The following is a 26,169-nucleotide window of genomic DNA, read 5'->3' as shown; positions in this document are numbered from 1 at the left end:
TGAGTTTTTTCCAGCAGCGGTCGCAGGCGAATGAAGAAGTTGAGCTGAAACTGCGAACACTTCATCCCGGCACTTAGCGGCAAAACTCAGTCAAGGGAGGAGGAAGCAGGTGAAATTAAAAAAAAAAAAAAATCCAAAACCGAAATCCACTTGGTCATGGGAAAATCAGGTGAGCAAATGCCTTCGTGCAGTTGGCTGTGTGTTCGCACGAAGTCCGTGCCTGGTTTTGTGCTTGGAAAGCATTGCTAAAGCGTTCAGTGGCTTTCCTCGGAGAAAGCTGCTTTCATTTGTGCATGGTACAGCCTGGGAGGAGCTTTCTCTCTGACAAAGGGTTAGACTGGAAAAAAAGAAAAGTAAAGCGACCCCCCTCCTCAGCCTGCACAGTTTAGAGGTAGTTGTATTTCATATACAGTTTATATTTTGTAGCGTAAAGTACTTTTGATTTGCTGTAAAAAATGACTATGAGCCCTGTAGCTTTAAAGTTATTTCGTGTCTTGCTGTCTGACGAAATTTACCAGCCTTGCAGATAAGCAGCAGGATGCTTCGAGGGGGGTAAGCTTTATCACCCTTCCTGTCGGAAGGATTTAGGTTTAAGATTTGGTAACCATTTAACTGAGGACAGCCTTGCTCAGCTCCTAAGTCTCTCCCCAGCTGTGCAAATATTCTTCAAGACTTTTCCTGCTGCTGCTGCCGCTGCCTGTGCTGTTGGTTCTTTCCCCACTGCTGCTGGCTGTCTGTGTGCCCTGCTCAGTTTGGGCTGGGAAAGACTTCTCTGAAGCTGCCAAGGAGCCAGAGACCTTAAGAAGGGAATGCTCATGCCCCGGGTATTCTCCACTTTTGTCCTGTTAAAGCCATGAGTGAAAATCTGCCCCCAGTTTCTGAAACAGCTGTGAAACTGAATGGAATTTTTTGTTCTTGTGCTTAGGGCATAGTTTCTGTGACAAATCAGAGCCTGGTGGCATGTTGTCTGTCTGTCTTGTGTGTAAACAGCACATATGGGGATGTGCTCAGCCACACCTAGTACTTGATTGACTCAAAACTATAGGCCTCTTCAGAGAAACTTAGGGAAAATATTTGTGTGAGTAACACTTTAAAGGGCCTCAGCATGGGTGTATTGGGATTTTTTTCCTTTTTCTTTATTTTTAAAGGTCAGCTCCCTAGATGAGATCAGAGCTGTTTGCAAATGTGACTGTAAGGGACTTACTGGTGACTGTAAAGGGCTTACTGGTATGATGCCCAGTCCAGGCAAACCACCTGCTTTTTTTTTTGCAAAGTCCAGCTGCCAGTGGGTGGGTTTGGCCTCATATCCTGGCAGCTGGATTGGGATAAATAACCTTATAACAATTTAAGTAAGTGTAGTTGCTGTGAAGTATCAAGTTCAGCACTTCCCATGCTAACAGCATAAAAAGTACAAATACCAAGTAAGTGTAGTGCCTGTACATTACATTAACAAAGCACATTGGGCAAAAGCAGTAGAGATACTCTATTGTGCACCTCCCAATCCCCAAAGGAATAAAAATCTCCTTTTGTTTTAATACATGCAAATTGCTAAAACAGTCATGAGGCAAGAACCATTTTGGGTTTTTGCCCTGCACATTTATTGCTGTGCATTAGTTGATTTTTACAAACTTAGGAACAATGACAGATCAGAAACTCCCTATGCCAAGGTTTGGGTAATCTTTGCACCCCTGAGTGGTTATGCAAATAGAGCTTGAGATCTAGGTACCTGTTAAAAATGTTTTGTCACTTGTGCTGCACTTTTAAAATCAATGTTAAACTGGGTCCAGATTACTGTCTTTGAGCTGTGTGCAATATTTTTAGATGAATCATAAAACTGAGATCCTGTCCTGACAATTGGTTTATTGACTAAATCCCATCTGCCCTTTCTAGTGCACTGAAGTCTTCAAATTCCTGTCTGAGATCATTCAGTGTGGTTTGCCTTTGAATGGGGAGAGCAGCTGTTTTACAGAGTACTGCTTCCTCTGTGTTTTGTGTGAAATACCTCATGTTCCCTCTGTAGTACTCTTAAGGTGTGATGCAGGGAATTTTCTCTGTACTAGGGTACATGAACATGTAACAGGTTGTGATCTGTCTGACCTCAGAACAAACTCATTTCTCCTCTCCTCAGTCAGAAAGATTAAGGCAGAGATTACCTGAAGGCTTAATTTAAGGATGTTCTAATTCATGACAAGTGGGGACACTATAATATAAATGAGCAGTTTCTTTAACTTTTTGTTTTTGCTAAATCTGTCTTGAGGTCTAAATATCCCCACGCAAAGAAAACCTGCTATTGAAAATCTCCGTTCTTCAATAAAAACTCTCCAACAATGTTGTATTACTAGTCGTTAGATTATATTTGAAGCAATGTTCATTCCCAGTGTCAGAGCTGGAGACTTAGCATTGCTTTGCTTCGTTGAATAGAGCTGAGTGTCGAAAGCATCGGCACCTCTGACTCAGCTTTTTTCCTTGGAAGCTGCAGGCTGCTGAAACCAAATTCATACTGCAACTTCCTTGTCAGGATTAGAAAAATGCCTCCCGTGGTCGTAACTCCTGCAAATACTTAAGCCAAACACAGAGACCCCATCTGCCCTCCCCCAGGCCTTCTCTTTTCAGACTCCATTTGGATAGTGGGGGCTGCAGGCAGCCATTCTCACAGGTCCCAGAGCGCGCTAACCAAAAAGCCAGGGATAAGTATTTCTGCAGGAAAGGAGGGCTGGTGAGCTGGCAGCTCTTCGTTGCCCTGTTGCTTAGAGAGCCGTGCTGGGAGGGCTCTGACCGTGCTGCAGCTGTGCGCGGCCGGAGGCCGGGGTCCTGCGGGCCGCCCGCGCCCCACAGGGGATATCCATCCCTGCGAGCAGCTGCCGGCGATGCTCAGGAAAGCAGCTGGCTGCAAGCTCCACTCCTCCGCTTTGGAGCACGGGGATTTCTGCTGAGCAGTGGGAGTCTCTGAAAAGGCTGGGATGGTGGTAGGAAAAGGCTGCTAAAGGCCTCATTTCTTCCACTTCCCCCCGGGTTCAGCCTCGTGGGGGAAGGGAGCTCGCCCTGCGGGGGAATAGCCCTCTTTATTCTGGCAAGTGGATGCAGACGGTGTCAAAGACAAGGTCACGCTCAGTAAATACTGCTATCCTTTTACAGAGTTTGGCTTTCTTTTTATAGTTTAGTCTTATTTTTCTGCTGTTTTTTTCTCTTTTTTCCCCCTTTTACAAATGTGGGTGGGACTCCAGAGAAAGGGCAGGGAGTTACCCACTGCTCTGCATGTTGACTCAGTACAAAAAATAGAGAGGCTGAGAAAGGGTTTTGACAAAAGGAAAAGAGACAGGAACCAGACTCAATGCAGTTTTCCATGCTGGTTTTAATCTCATCTAGAAGCATGTGCTGTTTATTAACTCTTAAGATGCATCTTCAGAGTATAGTAAAAAGGATTGTTGTGTTTTCTGCAGAGCGAGCTACATCTTCAGCTGAAGTTCTGACTTGTACTTCAGCATCCCAGTAAGAGACAGCTGTGGCAGGTCATGACAAAAGTACAGGCATACTAGAGAATGCTTTCTGAGAAATTAGATACTCCTAAACTGCCAAAATGACAAAAAGTTGTGCTGGCTGGTTTTACAGGACCAGCGGGGATTGGGAAGATGGATTGTGCTGAAGTGCTAGCAACTGAGCTTTTGCATTTGATAACACTGGGACATTTGCAGAACTTGTCAACACAAGTTACTGTCTTTTTCTTTACACCAGAACTGAACTGGAGGTGTGGTGGGAAAATGACCTTTCAAAACCAAAGTTAATTCAATTCATAACCCCACACCTCCAGTTTTTGTACGCAGAAGCCACTGATTGCTGGGTTCAAATTCAATAAGTGGAAAATAAATAAAAGTTCTTTATGATTCCAAGAATGCATCAGGCTTTGGCAAACAGTATTCTGGGCCAAATTTTTGCCTATCTGTTGAACCATCGGAGTTTTGTGGGAGAGGAGAATGCGGCAGCCATCCCATGCAACAGTGGTGGCTCCTGTTGGCTGTTAGATTATACCCTTAGCTCCTCATGTTCAAGGCAGATAAATACCAAAACAAGTGGGAAGGGCTCAGGAAGAATAAGATAGAATGTGATGGTCTGTAGTAGTCAAGACGCCTACCAAGGTTTCCCATGCTATTGCTTTTACATTAGAAAAAAAAAAAGTTGGGCATGAAGAAAGCTTTTATTACTGGAAACATTCAAATCCTGCATTTTTTATCAGTACAGTTGGTAGTGTCTATCTTACTTGGATTTGAATTTACTTCTGTTGCTGTTGTATGTGCAGGAACAAAAAGTATGAGAAAACAAATATTTTAGCTGTTTTGTTGTTTATTACTCATCCCAACAGGCCAGAAGGCTATATCTGATCTCTCTTTCTGTAGAGGCTGTGCTGTTCTCTGGAAGATAAGTTGGGGCATATCTCTGTTCTGTTTTTATAGGCAGATGTAGGCAAGTTCTGCCCAGTCTGTGAAGGTCTGAATAGCAGCCAGAGCTGGGCTGGGTGGCCCTGCAGAGGGGGATGAGGTGAGGCTGTACAGGTGCCCAGTCTCCCTGGTGCAGAGCTGGCCCCTGTGCAAGTAGGTGTGAGGAGGTGGTAGGAGTCTGGGGTGTTGTGTAGGAAGACAATATGGGCCTGTTTAGGCCACTGCAAACATCATTCAATGTATCCCTGGAAATGTTCAAGGTCAGGTCGGACGGGGCTCTGAGCAACCCGGTATAGTTGAAGGTGTCCCTGCTCATTGCAGGAGGGTTGGACTAGATGACCTTCAAAGGTCCCTTTCAAGACAAACCATTCTCTTATTCTATGATTTTATGAAATAAATGTATTTTTTTCCTAGATTTTGAGTTGTGAGAACTGGAGTTAAACCTGTTGAGCAGTGAGATGAGAAAGAGATGATGTAATTGATAGTAAATGTGAGTAAAGAAAGATTTCTGTGTCTCCCTGCTTGACTTTGGCTACCGTATACGTGAGTTCACACACATCAGTGATCAGAAGAAATGTGCATGGCCATATTTCCATGCCTCAGGGAGGTGCATAAGTAAACATACCTCGAGCATTGCCACAGCTATCTTGGATGTCCTTGGCAGAAAAGCAAGGTGGGAGGATATTGAAGCTGATGAGATTAAAGCTAGTTCAGGTATGCCTACCCCAAGCTATGACAGAACATGAATGGTAGGGGTGTAAAATGAAGGTGCATATCCCAGGAGACATGAGATAATTCTCCTGTCTCTCTTTGGTTCTTGTTTGCAAAATTCTTCACTTTGCAAAGACATTGGTTGGCACCAGACAACTAGAAGTGCTATGTCAAATGAATTTGGCACTGGGTAAAAACAAGGTTCTGTCTATTGCTGCCCATCCCCAGAGCATAAGAACATGCAGCATCCAAAATATGAATAGGTGACCACAAAAAATTTACTCGATTTCAATTCAATTACTTGTTTTCAATTACTCAAAACAACTGATTTCTGTTGTTACTCATTAGTGAATACAATTGTGCCTTATTTTCCTCTTAAATGACTGTAATTATAAAATCTAAGCAGATACGATGCTGGGGAGAGAAGATTGCTTGAATTACTTCTCCTGCAAAGTGTGGTTCTAACACATGCAGGTCATTTGTGGCTTTGTATTTGGAAGTGCATGTGCCCTAGGAATTCTGTGGCAGTTAGATTTAAGAATAGAAGGCCTTTCTGATGGGAGAGTCTCCTTAGTCTTTTTGAAAGGGATAGCAGCATACACATTAGCTGCCTACAAAGGTTGTCTCTGTGGGGGTGGTGCATGAGTACAATATTCAGGTGTCTTTCCTGGCAGAATAGTAATAAAAACAATACTTTTGATTGCCTTTCATGCAAAGCCAGGACTGGCTGCTCTGGAGATGATGAGCAATCTGTCCCAACCTTATGTAAGATGAACACTCTGTGGAAGTGACTGCTTGCTGTTCTGATTGTTGGTCAGTTTGGAGGAGACAGGGGCTACAAGCCAAGGACTTCTCCTCATACCCTTGCCTCCATTGAAAGTGAAAACTTGGTTCTGTCAATTCTCGAGACCTCAAGATTGTTGATTAGTGCTGCTTTGTGTTTAAATGTGTGTATCACAGAAGGCTCTGCTGCTTCTCAGAGCCTTCTGTGCAGCCTCCAGTTTGCCAGGTGTTCCTTTTTAATCAGGGCAGTCAGTTGCCTTACTGTTTATAAAAGGCCTTAAGTGAGGAAGTAATCAGCACTGTCTATTATAGCAAGAATGGGATTTGCAATCACTAGTGACATGACTAATATCATTGAAATATTATTGCATTGGCAGCTTCATATTCTCAGGCTACATGCCTCAAATTGTGTATTGTGGAAAAGACTGTGTTAAGTCATGTGGCACAGGTAATGCAAGGTTATTAATTTGGCAGTTTGCCATAGAACAAGACCAGATACTAAAATAAGTGGGCTCTTTGTCCATCAGGTCCAGTTAACTCTGACATCTCACTGTTGTCCTGAAGCTCACCCCAGTGATAAGCAGATGTGTGAGCAAAGTTCCAGCAAAACTGGATGCTGAGAATCATCACAGAAACTCCTCCCTGAAGAAGGATCTCCTGAGCTGAAGGGAAAGCTATTTTGAGCAGCACACATAAGAACGTTCCAGGAAATTACTCTAATTCAAACTAGTATCTAATTATAACTCCCAATTCCTTTCACTTCCATAAGCAATACTTTCTCTTCTAACTTTTTGTAAGGTTATAACATAATCCAGGTTGGAAGGGAAATAATGACCAACAGTTATAGTATCTCTCATAAATGCCTATTGTATGAGATGGAGACCTTGCCCCTTTATTGAATCCTTGATTGTGTAAAAGGAGACAAGGAAACCCCACCCAGGATACAATACTTTCTAAACATAGTATGATTTTATCTTTCCTTTCCTCCAGGATGTATACATGGTTTCATTTCTTCTGTATATTTCCAAGCAATCAGCCAGTTTTGTTACAGAAAAGGGAAGTTTAATACTGAGGGAGACCAGCTTTTACAACTGGAAGTGATTAATGAATTGGAGTATCAGATCCATGCTCCCAAATTACATATGTAGGAATAGCATTAAGGGCCAGTCTTGGAAGATGTTACAGTCCTAAATGGGGGGCAAGAATTTCTCCATGCAGTTAAATGCATGGAGAAAGAAACATGGAACATTCACTCCCTGTGTTGTTGCCGACACCAGCCAGCATGAGACCACCCTGAAGCATTTATGACTTCAAACCAAAGTGCTGAGTCAAAGTGCAGTAGAACATAAATGTCTTCTTAAAATGTCTCATATCAATTAGACCTTCATCATTTCTCCATAGAAGGAATGCTAGTCTCACAGTGTGAAAGGCTCAGCTAGGGCTGGTTTCCAGAGAGTTACATTTCAAGTGAGGAAAAAGATTAATAAGAAATATCAGTTCTCTTAGAAGAGTCTAGGTGCAAATGTGGTCTTTGGAAGCTGGGATGTCTTTTACTCAAGAATTTTGTTTGTTTCCAGTCTGTAAATATACTTTGAGAAGTTTGTCACAATACAAATATCAGTTAGCTGGGACAGTAACAAAGGACTTTTTGTTGTAATTACAGTTTACAGTTCCCTAAAGCTTCTAATAATTTTTTTCCACAAACCTGTTGGGCATACTAAAAGCTGTATTTGCTGCATTCTTATTCCCCAACCCACTTCTGCTTTCAGAGTAGAGCAATTCTGCAGAATCAAGGCAGACTGAAGCTGTTTCAGTTCTAAAGCAAAGCTTTAAACTCAGTGTTTAAACAGTTACTTGATTACCTTTTATGTGATTTCTATCTACTTTGCATGTGTCTTCTCCATGTATTCTGGCACTTGGCTTCTGTTGTGGTTTAACCATGGTATTCTCCAATTTCGTGTTCCCACTGAAACCACCCCAAATGACGCACTGCTCTCTGACTCCCCTCTCTCCCTCCCTGTGGGTGGCTGGAGTGGAGAATTGGAGAAACAAAAAGTAAAGATATGTTGAGATAAGAACAATTTACTGGAAACAGCGATGAGAAACAATTTACTGGAAACAGGAGGAAAACAAAGAGTAACAGCAACAATACTAATAGAAAAATGTACAAGACAGGCGAGCGATTCATATGCAAATGTTCACCACCACTTGGAGCCTACGATACCTGATGGTGCCACACTACCTTGACATGGAAGACACCCCTTTTCCCACTCCTGGAAAGTGATGTGAGGTGGTACAGAATAATCTCCAGGTCCTAGCCATGCTTCGTCCTGGCTACTGCAAAAATTAACCTTGTCCTGGCTGAAAGGAGGACAGTTTCTTTCTGCCCGGGTTCTGGGCCCAAAGAGTAACATGGAAGTAACGTGCAGTGTCCTGTTATTATTTGACCACACTTCTAGTGATTTATTTTTAGGGGAAGATTGAAAGGTGGGGTTATTATCTCAATTTACCTCTAACACACACCTTGGGTAGAGAGCTTGAGGCCTCTGTCATGGTTCAAAGAGAGATTGAGACAGACATAATGGTACCCTTCTGTGTAGGATCCTGAATGAGGTTTGGCTCATAGAAACATAGAGCAATTTGAGTTGGAAGGGACTGTTGAAGGTCCTCTGATACAACCTCCAGAGCAGGTGTATCTTCAACTACATCAGGTTGCTCAGAGCCCATCCAACCTGACCTTGGATATTTCCAGGGATGGGTTATTCACCACCTCTCTGGGCAGCCTGTGCCAGAGTTTCACTGCCCTCATCATAAAAAAAATTCTTCCTTACACCTAGCCTGATTTGGCTTTCTTTTATTTTAAACCTGTTACCCCTTGTCCTGTCACTACAGCCCGTAATAAATTGTCTGCCTCTGTCTTTCTTATAAGCCCCCTTTAAGCAGAGGTCACAATAAAGTCTCCCCAAAGCTTTGTCTTCTCCAGACTGAACACTCCCAACTCTCTCTTGTTGATTGCATTATATATTAACTATCTGAAGGCTAAATAGGAAAACATAGACTTTGTGGAAAGTAAAACATTGCCGGTGAAGATTAATCCATGAACAACAGGGCAAAAAGCACTGAGAAGAAATGATACCTCTAGAGATTGATACAGGGCTCTTTCTTGAGTCAGCGGCATGGATAGTTAACCATAGAAAAGTATGCCTGTTTTGCTAGTCATGTGTGTGCCTGGTGTAATGTTGTGTGTCCTGAGTGCTGAGGTGAAGGCTTCCCACAGCATTTCTGTTGTGTCGGGATTTGGTGCTTTGTGGAACAATTCACTGTTGCTGTGTTGCCACTTTGTCTTGTGGCTCTGCACGAGCAGTGGAGTAGGTGCAGTTGACAGCTGCAAAGGTGCTGCAGGGCAGCTCGTGTTGTGGAACATGTGTTTGGGTAACTCACCTCTCTTTTGATGTCCAAACTAAGGGAGAAGTGGCAGGAGTAGGCAGGGCTCTAAGTGATGCCATGAAGATTTTTTGCCTTTTCTTTTATACCCCTGTTATACCTTTTTTGCAACTTCTTTATCCTTAGTGCTTTTGCCTACATTCTTGGACTTGTTTGTCAAGCTGGGAGACTAAACATTTTAGAAGCTCTGTAGCTAGGGATCAGCTAGTGTGCCCCAGACCCCAAGGTCCTCTCCAGAACACATTCTGTAAACCAAGATAGAACCATCCAGGGGAAGGTTCCTTGTGGAGGGGGGCTCACTCGAGCCTCTCATTGGGGAATCTTTGATAGATATGCTAATTAGTAAAACCTATAATGTTATACCCGATATCTTGGGGGGGCATTTTTGCAGGGTGCATTTCGATGCATATGACCTGGACATGTGCACCTAAGGATCCTTAAAATAAATACCAAGGTAAAATCCCTTTTTCCCTTCTAACTGTTATGACTCTTGATTTTAAGACCAGGAAAAGGCATCATAAGAAGAGGCAGTATGGATTCAGGCATGAAGAGCTCTTCACTCAAGAAAGACTGAGTAGATCAGCACTGTTTAGAGACAATAAAAGTAGAGAAATAGAATACTCTGAAAAACAAATGTGATGGGAAAAGGCAACCTAGATTCCTCTGCTTATTTTTCCCTAGTCACACAAAGTTGATCAATGAAAGTGGAAGTCCAAGAGCGTAACAGCTCTAAGGTGTGCTCTGTACGACATCATAGCCTAGAAATTAATTGTCACATGCTGCCATTATCTTAGCCAATGTTCCAGAAGAATACAAAATAGAGGTAAATAATGGATACTGAGGAGCAAGCAACTGTATCTAATACCTTTAGTTGTTTTACTTATTAAGCTGTGTAATGATTCATGACCAAACTTAACTTCCTGGCAGTAGAAAATAATTTTTTGTCTAGCAGCTTACATGAAGGGAAAGAAGTACGTCTCCACAGCTGTTTGGGAAGCTGTTCCCATTTGGGTGGGAGCCTGAAAACTCCCATTAACTCTCACTTTTAATGTCTGGCTTCTCGGTGTATGGAACACTGGTAAAATGGAAAAACTTAACATGCCTTCTGAAACAAATCTGAAATATATCTGGCAGTTGGGCGTCCCTCTCCACACATCATCAGGCACGGGAGAAGCTGTACAGAGGGAGGTGGTTAGCACATGAGCTTGAGTCACAGGAGATAAGCATTTCTATAGCAGCCACCTTTGAGGGAAGGGGAGGATGGAGCTTCTCCAGAGACAGCATAGCAATGCCTGCTGTAGCTAGAAGCAGTTCAGTTTTGTCCATGACTTGTTACTCTTTGTAAGTCAGAAGGTTGGTACAGAGCTGCATTATGCAGTATTTCTGTCAGTGGATGGACTGAGCACTGAAAAAATCTGTATTTCAGTTGGCTTTTTTTTTTTTTTTTTCAATTAGAATTTCAATTTGCTGTTGTCATTGAGAGCAAATAATTTGAATACAAACTTCCATTCTTGCAGGTCAGACTGATTATCTCCTATTCAGTGCTGAGCAGATGGGATATTAAGTCCAGGTGATAACAGCCACAAGTTTAGCATGGTCTCGAGCAAAAAACCCGTAGCCTGGAGTATGTGATGCAACTTTCAAAACTGTGTTTTTCAATGTCTTTAGTTTGTAGGTTGTTTTAACATTTCCTTGCTGTAAGCTTGGACCCCTGCATCAGGGAAAGTGGTGAATTGGCTACAGGCTTGCTTTCCTCAGTGGCTTGTGATAGATGCTGTAGAAATCAGGTACCCCTATGACACAGTAGGTCAGAGGTTTAGGACTCTGGCCTGGCAGAATCAGTGAGCTGTGAGCAATGGTAACCAGAGTGAGGGGACAGGTTTGTTAGCAAAAAAATGTTTGTGTGCTCGAATACCAGAATGAAGGTGCCTGTTTTGTTTGATGATGTGCAACTTGTGATACACAAAATTGAGGGTGAACTGAAGAGGAGGAAGATGGTGGGCAGATGTCACCTTGCTCAACAGGGCTGCTGTGTTATGCCAGCAAATTGATACCAAAAAAGAGAGCCTGAAAGCATGTTTTGGAGAATATATTAGATATATGTCCATAATGACACTGTAGTCAGGAAAGAGTCAACCCAACTTCAAACTGTGTTCAAAAGGTTTGAGGTACTGCATGAAACTCTACGGGCTTTCTTATGTGCATTGGATACTGAGATTATTTTAGGCTGCTGTATTATCCTAGCACTGTTGAGGAAACTGGAGAGAAGTCCAAGAACACCTTAAAGCATGGGAGTGAGCTGGGTAATGACCTTAGGAAAAATTTCTGAGAGCAGCACATGCAAACTGTCAGCTCTGTTGAAGGGAAAGTGCATCATTACAAACAGCAGAAGAGATTAATGCTAATACAGCAGAGAATGATTGATTTTAGTTGTTAGGATTGAGTAGTGAGAGGAAGATGAGAAATCTAAGGTTAATAACAGGAAATACTTTCTAGTCATGAGACCTGTTTGGGTTTCCGAAGTGTCTTACAAGGAAAATGATAGTAGTCGTGCTAGTTGGGATATTCAGAAATGAAGCTGATGCATCATTAATAAATATAAAAACCTGTGTCACAGTAAAGGCAGAGTTAAATTCTTAAAGATTTCTCTTGCCCTGTTCAGATGCTTCAGGAAGAAAGTGAAAATTGTCTTTCTGTTTTGAAGATGCTATCTATACCACTCTAACTGTCCCAATACCCCGTTTCAGGTTCCAAATTTCTCATTAAGCAGCAAATTCCACAAGGTGACCAATGGAAAGACTTTTTCCCCTCCGTGAATCTTGGGGAAAATGAACAAAGTCATAAGAGGAGGTAACATGAAATTGCTGTCAAAGTGAACTGCACTGTGACTGATTGCTTGTCCTCTGTCTTGTGGTGCTTAAAGCCCCAAGTTCACCGGAGTACAAACATGAGCTCTTTTAAAGCTTTGCAGTAATTTTGCAACTCAGATGTTTACTGAATACACTCTAGCACAGGGGAAGAAGTCATCCCCAGTAGTCATTTCTTTCCTTACTACTTGCTGTTTGTGAACATTTATTTGTCTTGAGCCAAATAAAGGTGCATTTTGAGATATCTATGAATTTGTACTATGAAATGAATAAGAAGAATGGTGCATGTTTCAAAGTACTTGCAGAGATCTAAACATTTTATTATATTCATTCTCTTTAGGTGGTGCCCTGACTAATACAGATAATTCTTGCATACAGGGACAATCATTTACATTTTTAATGCATCTCCTTGAAGGACTTACTTGTTGCTTACACTGAGATTGGAATGGTGATGCAGTGCAGTGATAGATTAAAACGAAAGTCAGTCAAACTGACTTCTGTTTTAAACTGACAAACTGATTCACTAACCTTAAATCACCTTGCTATTGAGGAAAGCAATCACAGTTTTCTTCAGAAAGGATCACAGTTTTCTTCAACCTTTGGTGAGTCTGTAGCTTCCCGATGGGAGTGTCTGTTAGATTTTGTTTCTGGATGGAAGTCATTAGTGGTTCATTTGATCCTGCTCCCAGGTAATGTGGGTGGTACTCTTGTGTTCTTCTGTCCAGCCTGCATCAGTGTCTTTAGGCACAGGGAATGCTTTTTCTCTCTTCACTAATGTTTGTATTTGACAGACCTTTCAATTTTTTTAAATGTGATTTCAGCTTCCAAACAATTTGCTGAAGAAGTCTTGAAAGCACACAATGACTACAGGAAGAAACATGGAGTCCCTCCTTTAAAACTCTGCAAGAAGTTAAACAGAGGAGCCCAACTGTGAGTTCAGTCCTTTCTTTTCTCTAATGAGATTTGTGACACTTTCGTCTGTTAGGTTTGACTGTGTTTACTGTAAAAATATTTGCCTTTTGACATGCTGTTAACCCAATGAAGACTTACTGAGTAGAAAGTGAGGGACTCCACTCTTTTGTCCCCTCTTTCTCCATCACATAACATTAGCTGGTCACATGGAGACTTCTGTGGTCACAACAGTATAAATCTTTCTTGGAGCCTTTTTCACATGTGGGCTACATCTGTCTGCACTGGTAGGTGTCCACTCCAGAGGGTAGTTGTCTAAAACATGCTTCACCATGAAGTGCTAAAACAGCACTTCTGTCAGATGAGGGATTGTCATCTGCAGAATAGCCAGTGCTGCTGAAATAGTGAGAAAATAACTTTTTCATGTAAGAAGTGGTGACTGGTCTAAGATCAGTGGAATCAGGAGGAAGTAATTTCAGATCAAATTATCTATCTCCTGGCCCGAAAAGCAAAAGCATTAAATGTTCTCTATTCTGTCAGGAAGGAAACATCTTGTCTCTTCTCCAGTGTTGAAGACTGCACAACTTCTTCTCAGTCTAACATACAGTGAATCTATCTTCCTGCTCTCTGACTTGAGTCTTCTTTACAGAAATTTGAGTCCAATACTGCTTGTCCTCTTTACTGTGCTTACAATGACCAGATTAACTTCCTTCCCTTTACAGCAACCTTTTTCAAAAAGTAGATTTAAAATTCTTCTCTTTTTTTTATGCTGATCCTCACAGTACAAAAGAGATAACTGAAGGAGTAAATGCTGATTAAACTCTTAAGAAGATAAATAATACTAAATGGTGGCCAGTTTGATCCCTACTCTAGTCATAAGATCTCCTCCCATTAGGCTTTCTACCATAACCATGCAGATTTCTCTGTACCAGGTGACTGGGAGACAGAGATGCTGTAGTCTTTCCAGAATGTGATTTACTGTCCCAGCATAATGGGACACAGATGTCACACAGATGTGCTGGCTCCTGGCTCCTAGATCTCTCCCAGCTGTTGTGCTGTACAGCACACCATGTACATGGCATGTGGACATGACCTCTGGCAGCAAATAAAATCTTGGTGTTGCTACTTTTTTTTTTTTTTTCTTTTGAGACATCACTATAACTGGACACAGTATCTCTAGGAGATGGAATGCCAGTGACTCATTCACCAGCCTTTGTAATCTGCTGGGGCTTTCCTTCAGTTCTTCTAAGGGGATTTTTTGTTTCTGTTTTTCATGCTCACAGTGAGGAAGAGATTTCATTGACTTGTCAGTAGCACTTGTTGTGTCTCCAAAGTGCAACTCTTGGTTTGAACAAGTTGGCTTTTATGAATAGTTTAGATTATTCTAGCAAATATGCATTGCTCCACATTTATCTCTAAGTGTGCTGTTTCCCTTGCTGGGTATTTTTAGATCCTTCAGAAATTTCTCACAGCCATCTCTGGACTCAGCTGACACCCTGCTATGATGAATAACAATAGGAAACCTTTATTTGATTATGGTCTATAACTTAACTTGTAAGAATTAAGAGACACATGTACAGAGACTTGTCAAACTGGTTGATAGCAAGAACCAGAAATGTTCTGATCTGAATAAAAGATATGAAATTAAAGAAATCTCATATTTGTCACAACAGGTTCTGTATATTCTTACATTCAAAGAAGAACTTCACCTTTTCTTTGGGTATATCCTACATACATACCTTTGTTGGTATGTATTTGGTGTATCTCTGGGTACTTTTCTGTGCTTTTCTACCTGTACTGAAAAAGGTATATTTCCTACTATTTTCAGGTCCAATTATTGTGACAGGTGAACTGACTATTGGATCCCTGCTTTAACATGAGATGAGTCAGCCTCAGCAGGTGTCTGTTTATCTCTGACTGTAATGAAGCATAGGGTGATGATCTCAGATGAAAATCTCATGCTTTCAACTTCCTGAGCTGGAGTGGATAAATCACCCTTTGTCTGAAATCCCTGGCAGCTTCATCCATCTGCAATGTGTACTTTCTCCCAGTCTTGCCTCTAACTTGGGATATGAGGATCCTGAGAAAAATTACAGGACTGTAGTGATAGCATTTAAAGATCCTCTAGTCCAGGATCTAGCAAACTGACAACACACAAGTTTTCATTATTTCTAAATTAATGGATGTAGCTAAATACTCCCTTTTTTTGTTTTGGTGGGAAGATTAGGGCAGAAGGAAATTAGAACCTAATGACTGAAGTACTAGCTTGGGTCAAAATGTTCAGCTGGACAAAATTTGTCTCTGGAGATGCCAGTAGCTCATGATTAGGGAAGGAGTAAGAGAACAAAACAAATGTGATCCTTCCCCCTTTATCTTCTCCTGGAAATTACAGATTTATCCTGGAAATTATGGTTTTCCTAAGAAGTAAGTTGTATCCTCATTTATTTGTTGCCGTGAAGATTCCTCCCCACATCCATCCAGTGTGAATTTGCCTCTCTCTTTTTCAACCCAACATGTGCTTTGGTGTCTGCATTGTCCTGTGGCGCTGACTTCTGCTGCACAGTGTGGAATAAGTGCTTTGTCTCACTTGAGTTTTAAATCTACAACCTGATGACTCTCTGTGTTGTCACTGTAAGAAATAACAAATGGTCTTTCCAATTTCCCTGTCTCTGCACTGAAGCCTTTCCAGCGTTGAATAAAGAGAGTAATTGTTTTACCCATTATGTTCTTCTTAACCCTATTGTTCTAACAAAATAAAATACATCCCACACTCACACACATCAACTTCTATAGAAACAGTTCTGCTTATGCCTGTGTTGGTTTACACAGTTGTTGCCTCAGAGTGTCCATGTGGTCCCCTTCTCTTCCATCCCGTTGCCTGGTACATTGCTCTTTTTTTGCATTTGACTTTTTTTTTCATTTGTAAACGTAGGGGGTTTATGCTTGCTTTAACTGAATCCCCACTTCTGGTTTTTTTCCAGTCTCACTGAGAACATTTAATTTACTCCTGTGAGGGACCTAGAAATGCCAGGAGGTGACACCTGTAACAATTGCTGTAGGTGCTTCCCTTTCCACCACCAGCTGTGGCTAAGGATGGCCAGTGGATTTCCAGGTGCTAGTCACAATGTGGTGGAAGGGGATCTACCCTTTGATTTCTTCTAGGCTCTTCTCAGAAGTGATACAGATGGTCATGGAAGACAGACAAAATATATTTTCCCTTTGCCTAACTTGTAGATCTATATAAGCTTAAAGCATCTTTGGCTTCAGGGCTTTGCAACTTGACTTAAACCCATCATCTTCCAGCACAATTCCTTGTTTGCATATCCTTCTCTTCCTCCTGTTCCTCTTCCTCTCTGCTCATTGCAACTGTGGTCCCTAACCCAATGTGTGGATTCCTTTGCTAGGTATGCAGAAGAACTGGCTACCACGAGGGTCCTCAAGCACAGCTCCGAGTCTGCTAATGGGAAATGTGGAGAAAACCTAGCATGGGCATCCTATGACCAATCAGGTGAGCTCTCTTCTCTTGTTGTCTCACGGACACCTGATAAATGCCTTATCTCAAGTACTTTGGGCTCCAAGCATTTGGTTGCAAGAGTGCTGGAGTTTCCTCTACTTCAGAAATGTATCCACCATAGCCCAGCCCACGCTCCCTGGAGACAGGATGGTGGTTTGCAGTCACCTGTGTGTCCTGAGAGCAAGAAGCATATGTAGGTACAGAGGGAGTAGGGTTTGTGGTGGTGTGTTCTGTCCCTTTGGAGGCAGGGCTTGGCAGCTAGGCTGCTCCATATGTCCCTGCTGTGGAGCTGTCTTTAGCGTGCGTCCATGGCAGGAGAGAAGGAAGCCATCAATGCCCCGTACTTCACCTTTATCCTTAGTTTGTCCCAGCCAAGGAGAGGTCTGCCCACAGCCCAGCTGTGGTGAGGGAAGTGGAAAAATGTGTCTTGCACACTGCACAGCAGTTCCTGTTTGTGGGGGCTAAAGCGGAGGACGGGACACCAAAGTGACAGTGGCTGATGTCCTTCCACAGGTATCTTCCACTCTGTCAGCAAAGAGGCTTTAAGCCCTTTTCTGTGCTTTCATTTCTGAAGACAAATTACTCCGTGTATTTTCTGACTGTAAATGTAACATGTAACTGGAAGCCTCTGGTTTGGGTGCCCCAGGAGCTGCATTTTGGTCGGGCTGATGGCCTGTACTGAGCCCTCAGCTGGAGAGAGATTCAGCAGGCTCTTCCCTCCTGCCTCCTCCAGTGAGCAGGGCTCATGCCTCAGCCTGCTGGGACAGCAGGTGGGATGTATTAAAAGCGGCCACTTGCTTTCTTTATTCCAATCTATCCCTGGAATTTGCAGCACAGCCCCAAGGAAACAGAAGCTCATTTCTACAGGCTGGAGGCTCTATTTGAAGGACCCGCAAATTTTAGTGAGTTTTAGTCTCAGGGACGCTATTTGATTCAAGTGCCAGCTCTAGTCCCAAGTTGGGTACATTATCATGTTGAAAAAGAAACCTGTGGTGGAAAAATGCAATTTGATTTGATCATATTTGGCATTCTGTCCTTTGCAAGGGTGTGAGGAAGGGATTTGGAGCAGTATGGGAAAACACAGATGTGCAGCAGAGTTTGCATAGTTGCTATGACTCACTGACTGAGCTTAGTTCTTTCTTCTTTGTGTTAATGGCCTGTGCTCCTTCCCCCGAGGTTAAAGCCACAGAATTCCCATTTAGAGAGCTGGAAACATAACACACAAATCCTTCTACATAATGTCTGCCTTTTCTCTGGATCCAGTCTGTTTTCTTCAGTGAACTGTTTCCATACATAACTTTCCAGTTTTGAGAAGTTTTGCTGGTTTTTATCCCCAGGATTAAATGCCATGTTGAGAAAATTAAGCTACATCCTCTTTTGTTCTGTGAAACATTTCTATATTTCCAATGCAGCAGGATTACTCGAAGTACCAGAATGAGAACGCTAGTTCTTCAAAGGAACTTATTTTCTCATCTAGGCTTAGTCTTCATCTCCGTGGAGTTGGTTCATTCTTTTTCTTTTTCTCATATAGGTCCCTCTGGACGGTTAATTTGTACCCTGCTCAATGAGGCTGCAATTTGGATTAAGACATCCATTCAGGGGCTTAACAAAGGCAGGCAGTGTCTTCTGGTTTCTTTCCCAGATAAAGCAAGACTCAATAAACCTCTAGAATACTCTGTATTCTCTCTCAAAAAGTGATGCTGTTGTTTATTTTGGCTCTTACTGAGTTCTGTAATGATGCCAGAAGATGCATTTCTTGTTTCAGAGAAGATTTAAGCTTTCAACTGTAAAGCCTTCTAATATTACTCATCTCCTGGTAAAGAATACCTTGAATTCTATTCAGGATTTCAGAGTTACATAGCCTAAAGCTGTTGCTAGAAATATGTTTATCCCTGTAATCCAAGAAATAGTTGACAGGTGTTTCCTCCCTAGTCCTGCAGGAACTGGTCCGTGGCAGACTTTTCTTTGTCTGTGTTCAAATAAGTGAGCTGTCATCTGCCACTGATGCAAGAGACTGCAGCCTGCCTTGGCAGCTGTGCTGTGTCAGGCTTCTCAGGATGTCTTGTCTCATTTCTCATGTGTCGGGAGGCTGAAGGCAAGCACTGGATGTCTGAATTCTGTTTGGGATGGCCGGTGTGCCTGTGAAGAGCATGCTGTGTTGCTGGTGGAAACACTGCATCTTATGAACTCTCTAGAGAGTCTGTAAGAGAAGTCCATGTTGTGCTATCACCCACATCTGTTATGGGAGAAATCTGGGTCTCCTAAGGTTGGGGCTAGTGGGCAGAACAGCACAAGTACTGTCTGCCCAAGCCCTGGAGGGGTGTGCTCTGACTGAGGGCCTGCCTTGATGTATCTCTTGCTGTCTAAAACCAGGCTCATACAGTACTGTTAATTAAAGTCAAATAAAATAAGAACCTGCATGAGGGATGTTGAAAGTGGAGAATTACTTCCAAAAGCCATTGGTATGACTTTAGTCCAGGTAGATATTTTATTTTGGTGGCAATGTTAAATCTACCCCCTTTTCCCTCAGACTGGTGGGAGGAATGTTGTGAAAACGTAGTTTTTAAGTAGATCACCAAGGTGCTGCCCATTTGCAGAGGAATATACTCTGTGAGAGTCTATTAGAATGTTTTTTAGCAACTTAGTGGGATTACTTGAAGATTTAAGCACTCTTTGTTTTGAGGAGAAACTGTAAGGCTGCGCCCAGAGAAATTAAATGTTGAGGCGAGCTGAATAGAGGAATAGGGCTGCCACAGCATTGTGTTGCCAATGGTGAGGCTGGGAATGTGTGTCCAGTCTTGCACAGGCTGGAAATGTGTTTCCAATCTTACACACACAAGCACACATATACAGTGTGGACACGTACATGTGCAGAGCAGCACAAACAGGTGCAGTCAGCATTAAAATGAAGAGCACCAGTGGCTCTTCCTCTTTCCTTTTTCAGCTGATTCCAATGATATATGTTACTGGAGTGTATATATAAGTAAATTAATATAGTATATAAAAATACAAACATATATTTCTCAGTAAATGATTTAGAAGTAGAGATAATGTATATTTTATACTGTTAAAATATATAGAATTATATATATATATGAAAATAATAGAATAGAAATAGAATTCCAGAGTGAATCCCAGCAGTAACTAAGCTCAGACATGCAGTCTGCCCAGTAGCTGTCCCTGGATCCCGATCTCACCAGTAGCTTGCACCTGGACATACCCATTCCTGAGGCTGCAGTTCCACTCCAGTTGCCAGTACAGTGCATCTCACACACATGGGTCCCTGGCTGCTGACCAGAACTCACCCTGCAATGGTCATACTGTTGTGTAGCAACTCCTGCCAGAGCACTTCACCTGCTCACCACCAAGTCCCCCTTGTGCTTTGCTGGTGCTCTGGTTGCTGGCACTGCAGACACAGAGGTCCCTGCAACCCTTGGTCTGGTACCAGCTGTTGGCACTCTCCTCCCCCACATCCACACAGAACAGAGCTCCTCGCCCAGGAGAATAACTAGAAATGAGATTTAATGAGACAACAGCACAACTGATGAGGTGCAGAGCACAGCCAGGCAGGAGTGATGGCACCTGTTTACATGCAGTGGCCCCTTGATAGTAAGGGGGACATAATTTACACTGTTAGTCCTACATATGGACGGACCTCACATGGTCACACCTCTGCCCCTGTGCGGAAGCTTGAGGCACAGTCAGTGTGGCCACATTGCAGGCTTGTATCTCATGTAAATAAAATCAAATCACTGTGCTGGTTCTGGTCCTAGTCTTGGGCAAAACTGTAACTGGATGCTAGTTCAAGGATTGTTGCACTAAGTTTTCATGTGAGGAAGATTGTCCATCATAACTGAAACTCATTAGAGTGAGATTCAGCCTGTTCTGCAATGAACATCTAGTAAGCCTAGCTGAGCAGGTCATCAGTGAACTCTCACTGGGAGAAGGGTGGAGTCAAACTGTGTTTCTATAGTGAAAGTGTTTGTTGAAACTCTGAGTATGGTTTACAGCAGTGCAAACAGGAAGGGTGTTAAAAACGCCCAGCAGAATATTTATTAATCAGTTCTGCAAGCAGAGCAATGGAAGAGAAGCTGCAGCTCTGACTGCAGGGCAGATCCACGTGCTTTTTGAGAGGAGTAAACGTTATCATTTCTGCTCTGATCAGGAATGAGGGATGTGAGCAATTTCTTTTCTGTGTTTTTTTCCTTCTGACCGAAAAGCATTTTGAATATCAACCAACTTCCCCTGTTTTGTGGGAACTTTGGGAGCAGGGGGAGCTGTTTCCCATGAAACATTGAAAAGCAATCACAACAGACCCTAAATATGACTGCATAATTTATTCCATAATAAATTTAAATGGAAATATTGTGGTCAGTTTTCTGAACCAGTAACTCTGAGGATACAAGATGCTGCTGCTAAAGCAGGTAGGCTCAGTGCACTCCTGATTGTTGTGCTGTTTTCTCTCTGGATGTCTGGGGGTCACTGGGCTCAAAACAGGGGTTTTCCTTAGTCCCCTGTGTGCCAGCTGTCACTTTCAACACTGGTTTGGCTTGTGTCCCACCAGGGCATTGTTTATTGCTCCACAAAGGGCAAAGAATTAGAAGAAAAGTATTTCAGAGGAAAGAGAGACTGTTTAATCACTAGGTACCTACCTGTCTTCTCACATGGCAATAACTTCCACATTGGACTCCCCTTCATTTCCTGTGCCATGTGACAGATACAATCCATTTCCTTCACTTACAGGACACTGCTTTAACATGATTTCAAGGTGGAGTTTGTCAAAAATTGCCTAGTCCTTTGGTCAACTTCTCTTTTGCTGGAAAAAAGTCAGTCTTTATTTTCCCACAGCTTATGAGGCCATGACACTCTTAATTCAAGGATGATGACAGCAATGCCATATAAGGAAAACTTGATCCTGCATGTGAAAAATGGAGAACAGTGATCAGCTTCTAAGCTTTAACTTCCTGGCCTCAGTCTGTTGAAAGCTTTCATCCTTGAAATCTGGGAATTAATACATGATAGACTGTGCTGCCCAACTATGCTCATTGTCTTTCAGGTACAGGATTGAGGGAGTTTTACCTGATGCCATTGCTATCTCCCTTGAATTAAAAAGTAAACATTTTTTCGCATTATTGTATTCTTCAAATTAAAAGCAAATTAATTATGAAGAGATGTTGTGTTTGTCAGAGCTTCCATGTGCCCTGCAATACTGCCATTATGGAGATTTTAAGTTCTGTCACGTGCAGCCTAGGCACACTTCTTAGAGCTCCAGTAAGCAGAGTGGAGGTGACTTTCCCTTCAAATACTCTTTATACTGTTTCACACCAATACATTAACAGAAGGAATAAAATGCTGGCAGCAGTGAGAATGCAGTCCTATATCTGCTAAAATCCAACTTATGTACTATAGTCACTTCAGCACTTGTACACATAAAATACATGGGCTTCATAAGGCCTGATATGTCAGCAGTCATATTCTGTACTTCTGTTACACCCAGCTTACCACAAACACATCTAAATCCTTCATAGATATGAAAGTGAGTGAGACAGGATGATCTGATTGGTTTGTTGTGTGGTTTTTTACTATGTGCTTTTTCTTTCCCCCTTGTATTGCATAAAGGTCACTATTTGCACTTTTTTTCAGTTTTCATTTCCGCTTTAGTGTGAGTAAGAAATGAACAAATAAATATGTGTTACGTACTTCAACCACACTACAGGTCTACTGCATTTGGTTTTTTTTGTGCAAGGAGAGCAGGAAAAGAAGAAACCAATAGTTATTCCTGAAACTTTGGGAGACAAGAGAGGTTTTCTACCTTTTTATGTAGAAAAAATTATTTGACTCTACTAAGCACTCTTCCTAACAAGCAGTGTGGCATAAAAGTTCATAGTACTTTCAGTTCACAAACCTCTCTAGAGATGGCATTTCATTGAATATTTGCTTATCAATTATGGCTCATAACCAGTTTGCCAGGCTAACAGCATCATCCTTTTAGCCAACTTCAGTCATAATAAACTGAAGTTTAAGTTAAGTTTAAAGCAGTGAATGCAGTGTCTGACTTCTAGAAGTGTGCAAGTTTAAGACTTTTTGCTGCAAAATAGCAAAGCATGAGTCATTGCTCTTCTGCAGCCAACAGTCCACCAGGGACCTGCATTCTTCATGATGGCAGGCTTAACAGCTTTGGCAACTTGCTTTGAAATCTCCTGGCCTTGCGTCGATGATACATCCTGGAATGCGAAGCAGAAATTTCATTATCGATGTTGCTCAGGGAAAAACCTGACCCCTCTCATCCCCCTGATGTTTGACACAAGATTTTCCTAACAACCAGTAATGGAAAACAAGTAACATTTGACATTTTTCTGCATAGCATCTGCAGATTCTGGTCTGTGCTACATCCCTGGCTATAGTCATAGTCCTTATACAGCTGTTGTCAGTGAAAGCCTTGGATGGGATGAAACAGTGCTAGACACGCAGACTTCCACACGGAAGCAGCTCCTAAGTATGAGTATTTGAGGTTTCTGTAGTACCCCGGATTAGAGTGCCTCAAAATGGACCTTCACAATGGCTTTAGTGGTGGGTAGAAACCACTAAAAATAAATGCACTGAGAAATCTGAAATACTGAATGCTGATGAGAACATGGGAAACTAAAAGATGTCAGAAATGTAATTTTTCTTTGGTTTAGCTGGAGCTGGAAGGTGTGGCTTTTTGCCTAGAAAACCTGGCACAGTTAGGCATTTCCAAACACATTCCAAGAGGAAGGAGCTGGTGAAAGCTGTGTGTATAAGCCTGATGACAGGAGCACTTATCCAAGATGAGGGAGATGTGTCTTCGTTATCTTCCAAGCTGAAAGTTACAGAAGATCTTGCTGGGCAGGCTGTGAGCTACACTTTTGTGTTTATGTCACAATTTTGCAGCACATTTCTTTTGTCTTTCAGGAAAAGATGTGGCTGACAGATGGTACAGTGAAATAAAAAATTACAGCTTTCAAAACCCAGGGTTTTCTTCTGGGACAGGTAAGTTCAGACTGGGAACTGTCTCTTCAAAAACACATCTTCTATTATTATGCTAAAAACTGACAACAGTGTAAAACAACCTCAGAAATGAGAAACTAAGCAAAATCTGTAGGGGTTTTTTAGTACTGCATTTTCCCTCCAACTCCAAAATTTTGAACAGGCAACTTTTTCTTTAAGGCAAATTAATTTGTAAGAAATACTAAATTGGAATCATATAGAAGTCTTACTAAATTACTCTGTTGTTGTTTACGTTGACATGTGACTTCTGCTGAACTGTACCACTCCACTCACAGAGATCACTTCAGCTAAAATTTGGAGATTGGGAACAGGTCATTGGCTGCATATTGACAAGCTAGTGCAGAATGAACTTAAGAACATTGTTCCTCAAATAATTCTCAGCAAGAGAGGTACCTGACCTTGTTTCAGATTAAGAAAATCACGCTTTTCTCCCTGATTTGGGGATTTGTCTATGCACAGAGGGAACAACTGATGGAGCAGCACAATGCAGGGGTGGCTATTAAACTAGGCAGAAGAAGCCACAAAAACAGTGGTTTTTTTGAACAGTGGCACATGCAAACACATGGGGGAGTATGAAATGGTTAAAGCAAATGAATAATAGTCACTCTCAGAACTGCTGTTCTCACTGCAGGGAGTAAAGGCTGTAATGTCTTTGTCAAATTTTACGTCAGATACTTATCAAACTACTTCTTTCATGACTCTCCTGCTACGTATTCTTGTTTGGATATAGGACATGGAAATGGGAATAGTAGTATGAAAACAGATCAGATTATGGTTTTTCAAGCAAAATGCTGGACTTGGGTTCCTTTTCATGTCCTTAGTTTGTTCTCATGTTAGACAAAGAAGCAGCTTTGTATTGTTCTTTCTTTCCCCAGCACCTCACGTGTTAAAGGGAATGTTACAGATTTAGTATCTAAAGTGCTTTTGTATGTTTCTCTCTCTTTCTTTAGGTCACTTCACAGCCATGGTTTGGAAGAACACAAAAAAGATGGGAGTTGGAAAAGCATCTGCTAGTGACGGCTCAACATTTGTGGTGGCTAGATATGATCCAGCAGGAAATGTAGTAAACCCAGGCTATTATGAAGAAAATGTTCTTCCTCCAAGAAAATAACTTTTTTTTTTCTTAAGGTAGTCTTAATGCTTAATGACAAATGAACCTGGATTTGGACCTAACAGTGTTTGAAATGAAGCACGATTCAATGAAATTTCCTGTTTGATACTGCTGTTCACTTCTCATTGTGGAGGAAGCAATTACATCTTGCTGAAGTCAATCTGCACATTAGGCCCCTGTTGCTTCTGAGGGGTCCTCAGTTTATTTGAGGATGAACTATATGCAGCATTTCTGAAGGGTAAAATGGGTAAGATTTATTTTAATCATTTGCATGAGCTCTGTGTCAGCATGTGAGTAAGCACATGTTGAACATCTTTTTTTTTTTTAAAGCACAAAACTTTATAGCTTTCTGTAAACTGAAGATACCAGCTTGTAATTATATTATGTACTCCCAGTTGTCCAGTACTTTTTAATAACTGTACCTTTGTTGCTCTGTCGCTACCTCCTGCTGTTGTGGGACCTCCTCGCTGCAAATGGAACATATGCAAAACTTCCTGTATGAAAGGTACATGTGTAAAATGTAGTGGCATTCAGACCTGTGTGTTTTTATTAAGAGGATCTCACGGAACACTAAAAGGCTGCTGGCAAAACTGTGTCCATCAAGCAAGCCATAACTAATGCATGATCTGAAAAAAACACCTAAAATTGTTTAAATCCTATTTTAGGTGCTAATATATAAAATATGTTTGAGATGAATGTATTTCAAGTTCAAAGTGCATCCTACAGTTTACAGTATGTACCTTGTATTATAATCAAATTATTTACTTCTGTTACAGAAAAATAAGATTCTACTTTTTGATATTTATGCACAAGAATGTTTCTTTGGTGGTGCACTTTGGATTTTATTTCTCAGTAACTTATTTTTTTTTTCTAAGGAATACCTTTTAAAGGTGGTGTGCTATACAGACAATAACATTCCCAAATCATCTCGTCTCCTTTAATAATGTAACAGTAGGGATATTCACATTGTCATAATTAAGAGATGTTTGCTCTTTATTCATATTATTCGATAATAGTAGTATTTCACATGCTGGATTGATGTCTTGAAAACAAAGAAGATTTAAATTCCTTAAGAACAAGCCAAGAAAAATTTTGAGGGCACTCTTTTCTCTGAAACGTGGATTGGGCCATTTTGTACAGGTTCATATACTGTGCTTCAATTTGGGGTTTTGTTTTCTTTGTAAACGTGTCTTTTGACTTTTGCTGAGATTCTGTATGCCATAATTTGGTTTATGAACAGTGCCATTACAGAAATACTTCTTTTTGTTTACAAAGTTGTAATAAACTGCACTCTTATGGCTTGATTATATGTCACTGTGATGCTGTTTGTTACAATTTTTTGCTGTAACCAAGAATTTGACACGTACC

At 41.6% G+C, this 26,169-nt stretch overlaps 1 protein-coding gene across 1 annotated transcript; it reads left to right on the top strand.

Moving 5' to 3' along the window:
• On the top strand, window positions 1–26,169 carry GLIPR2 (GLI pathogenesis related 2). The gene is made up of 5 exons (XM_082294801.1): window positions 1–169; window positions 13,060–13,168; window positions 16,552–16,655; window positions 23,595–23,672; window positions 24,641–26,169. Exons 1-5 carry the CDS (start codon window positions 157–159, stop codon window positions 24,799–24,801), a joined length of 465 nt encoding a protein of 154 aa, XP_082150927.1. The 5' UTR covers window positions 1–156; the 3' UTR covers window positions 24,802–26,169.

The sequence above is a fragment of the Coloeus monedula genome (assembly GCF_965178545.1).
Source record: "Coloeus monedula genome assembly, chromosome: 1".
Lineage (NCBI taxonomy): Eukaryota > Metazoa > Chordata > Aves > Passeriformes > Corvidae > Coloeus > Coloeus monedula.
The sequence above is the reverse complement of the archived record's forward strand: the minus strand, read 5'-3'. Positions and strand labels throughout refer to the sequence as shown.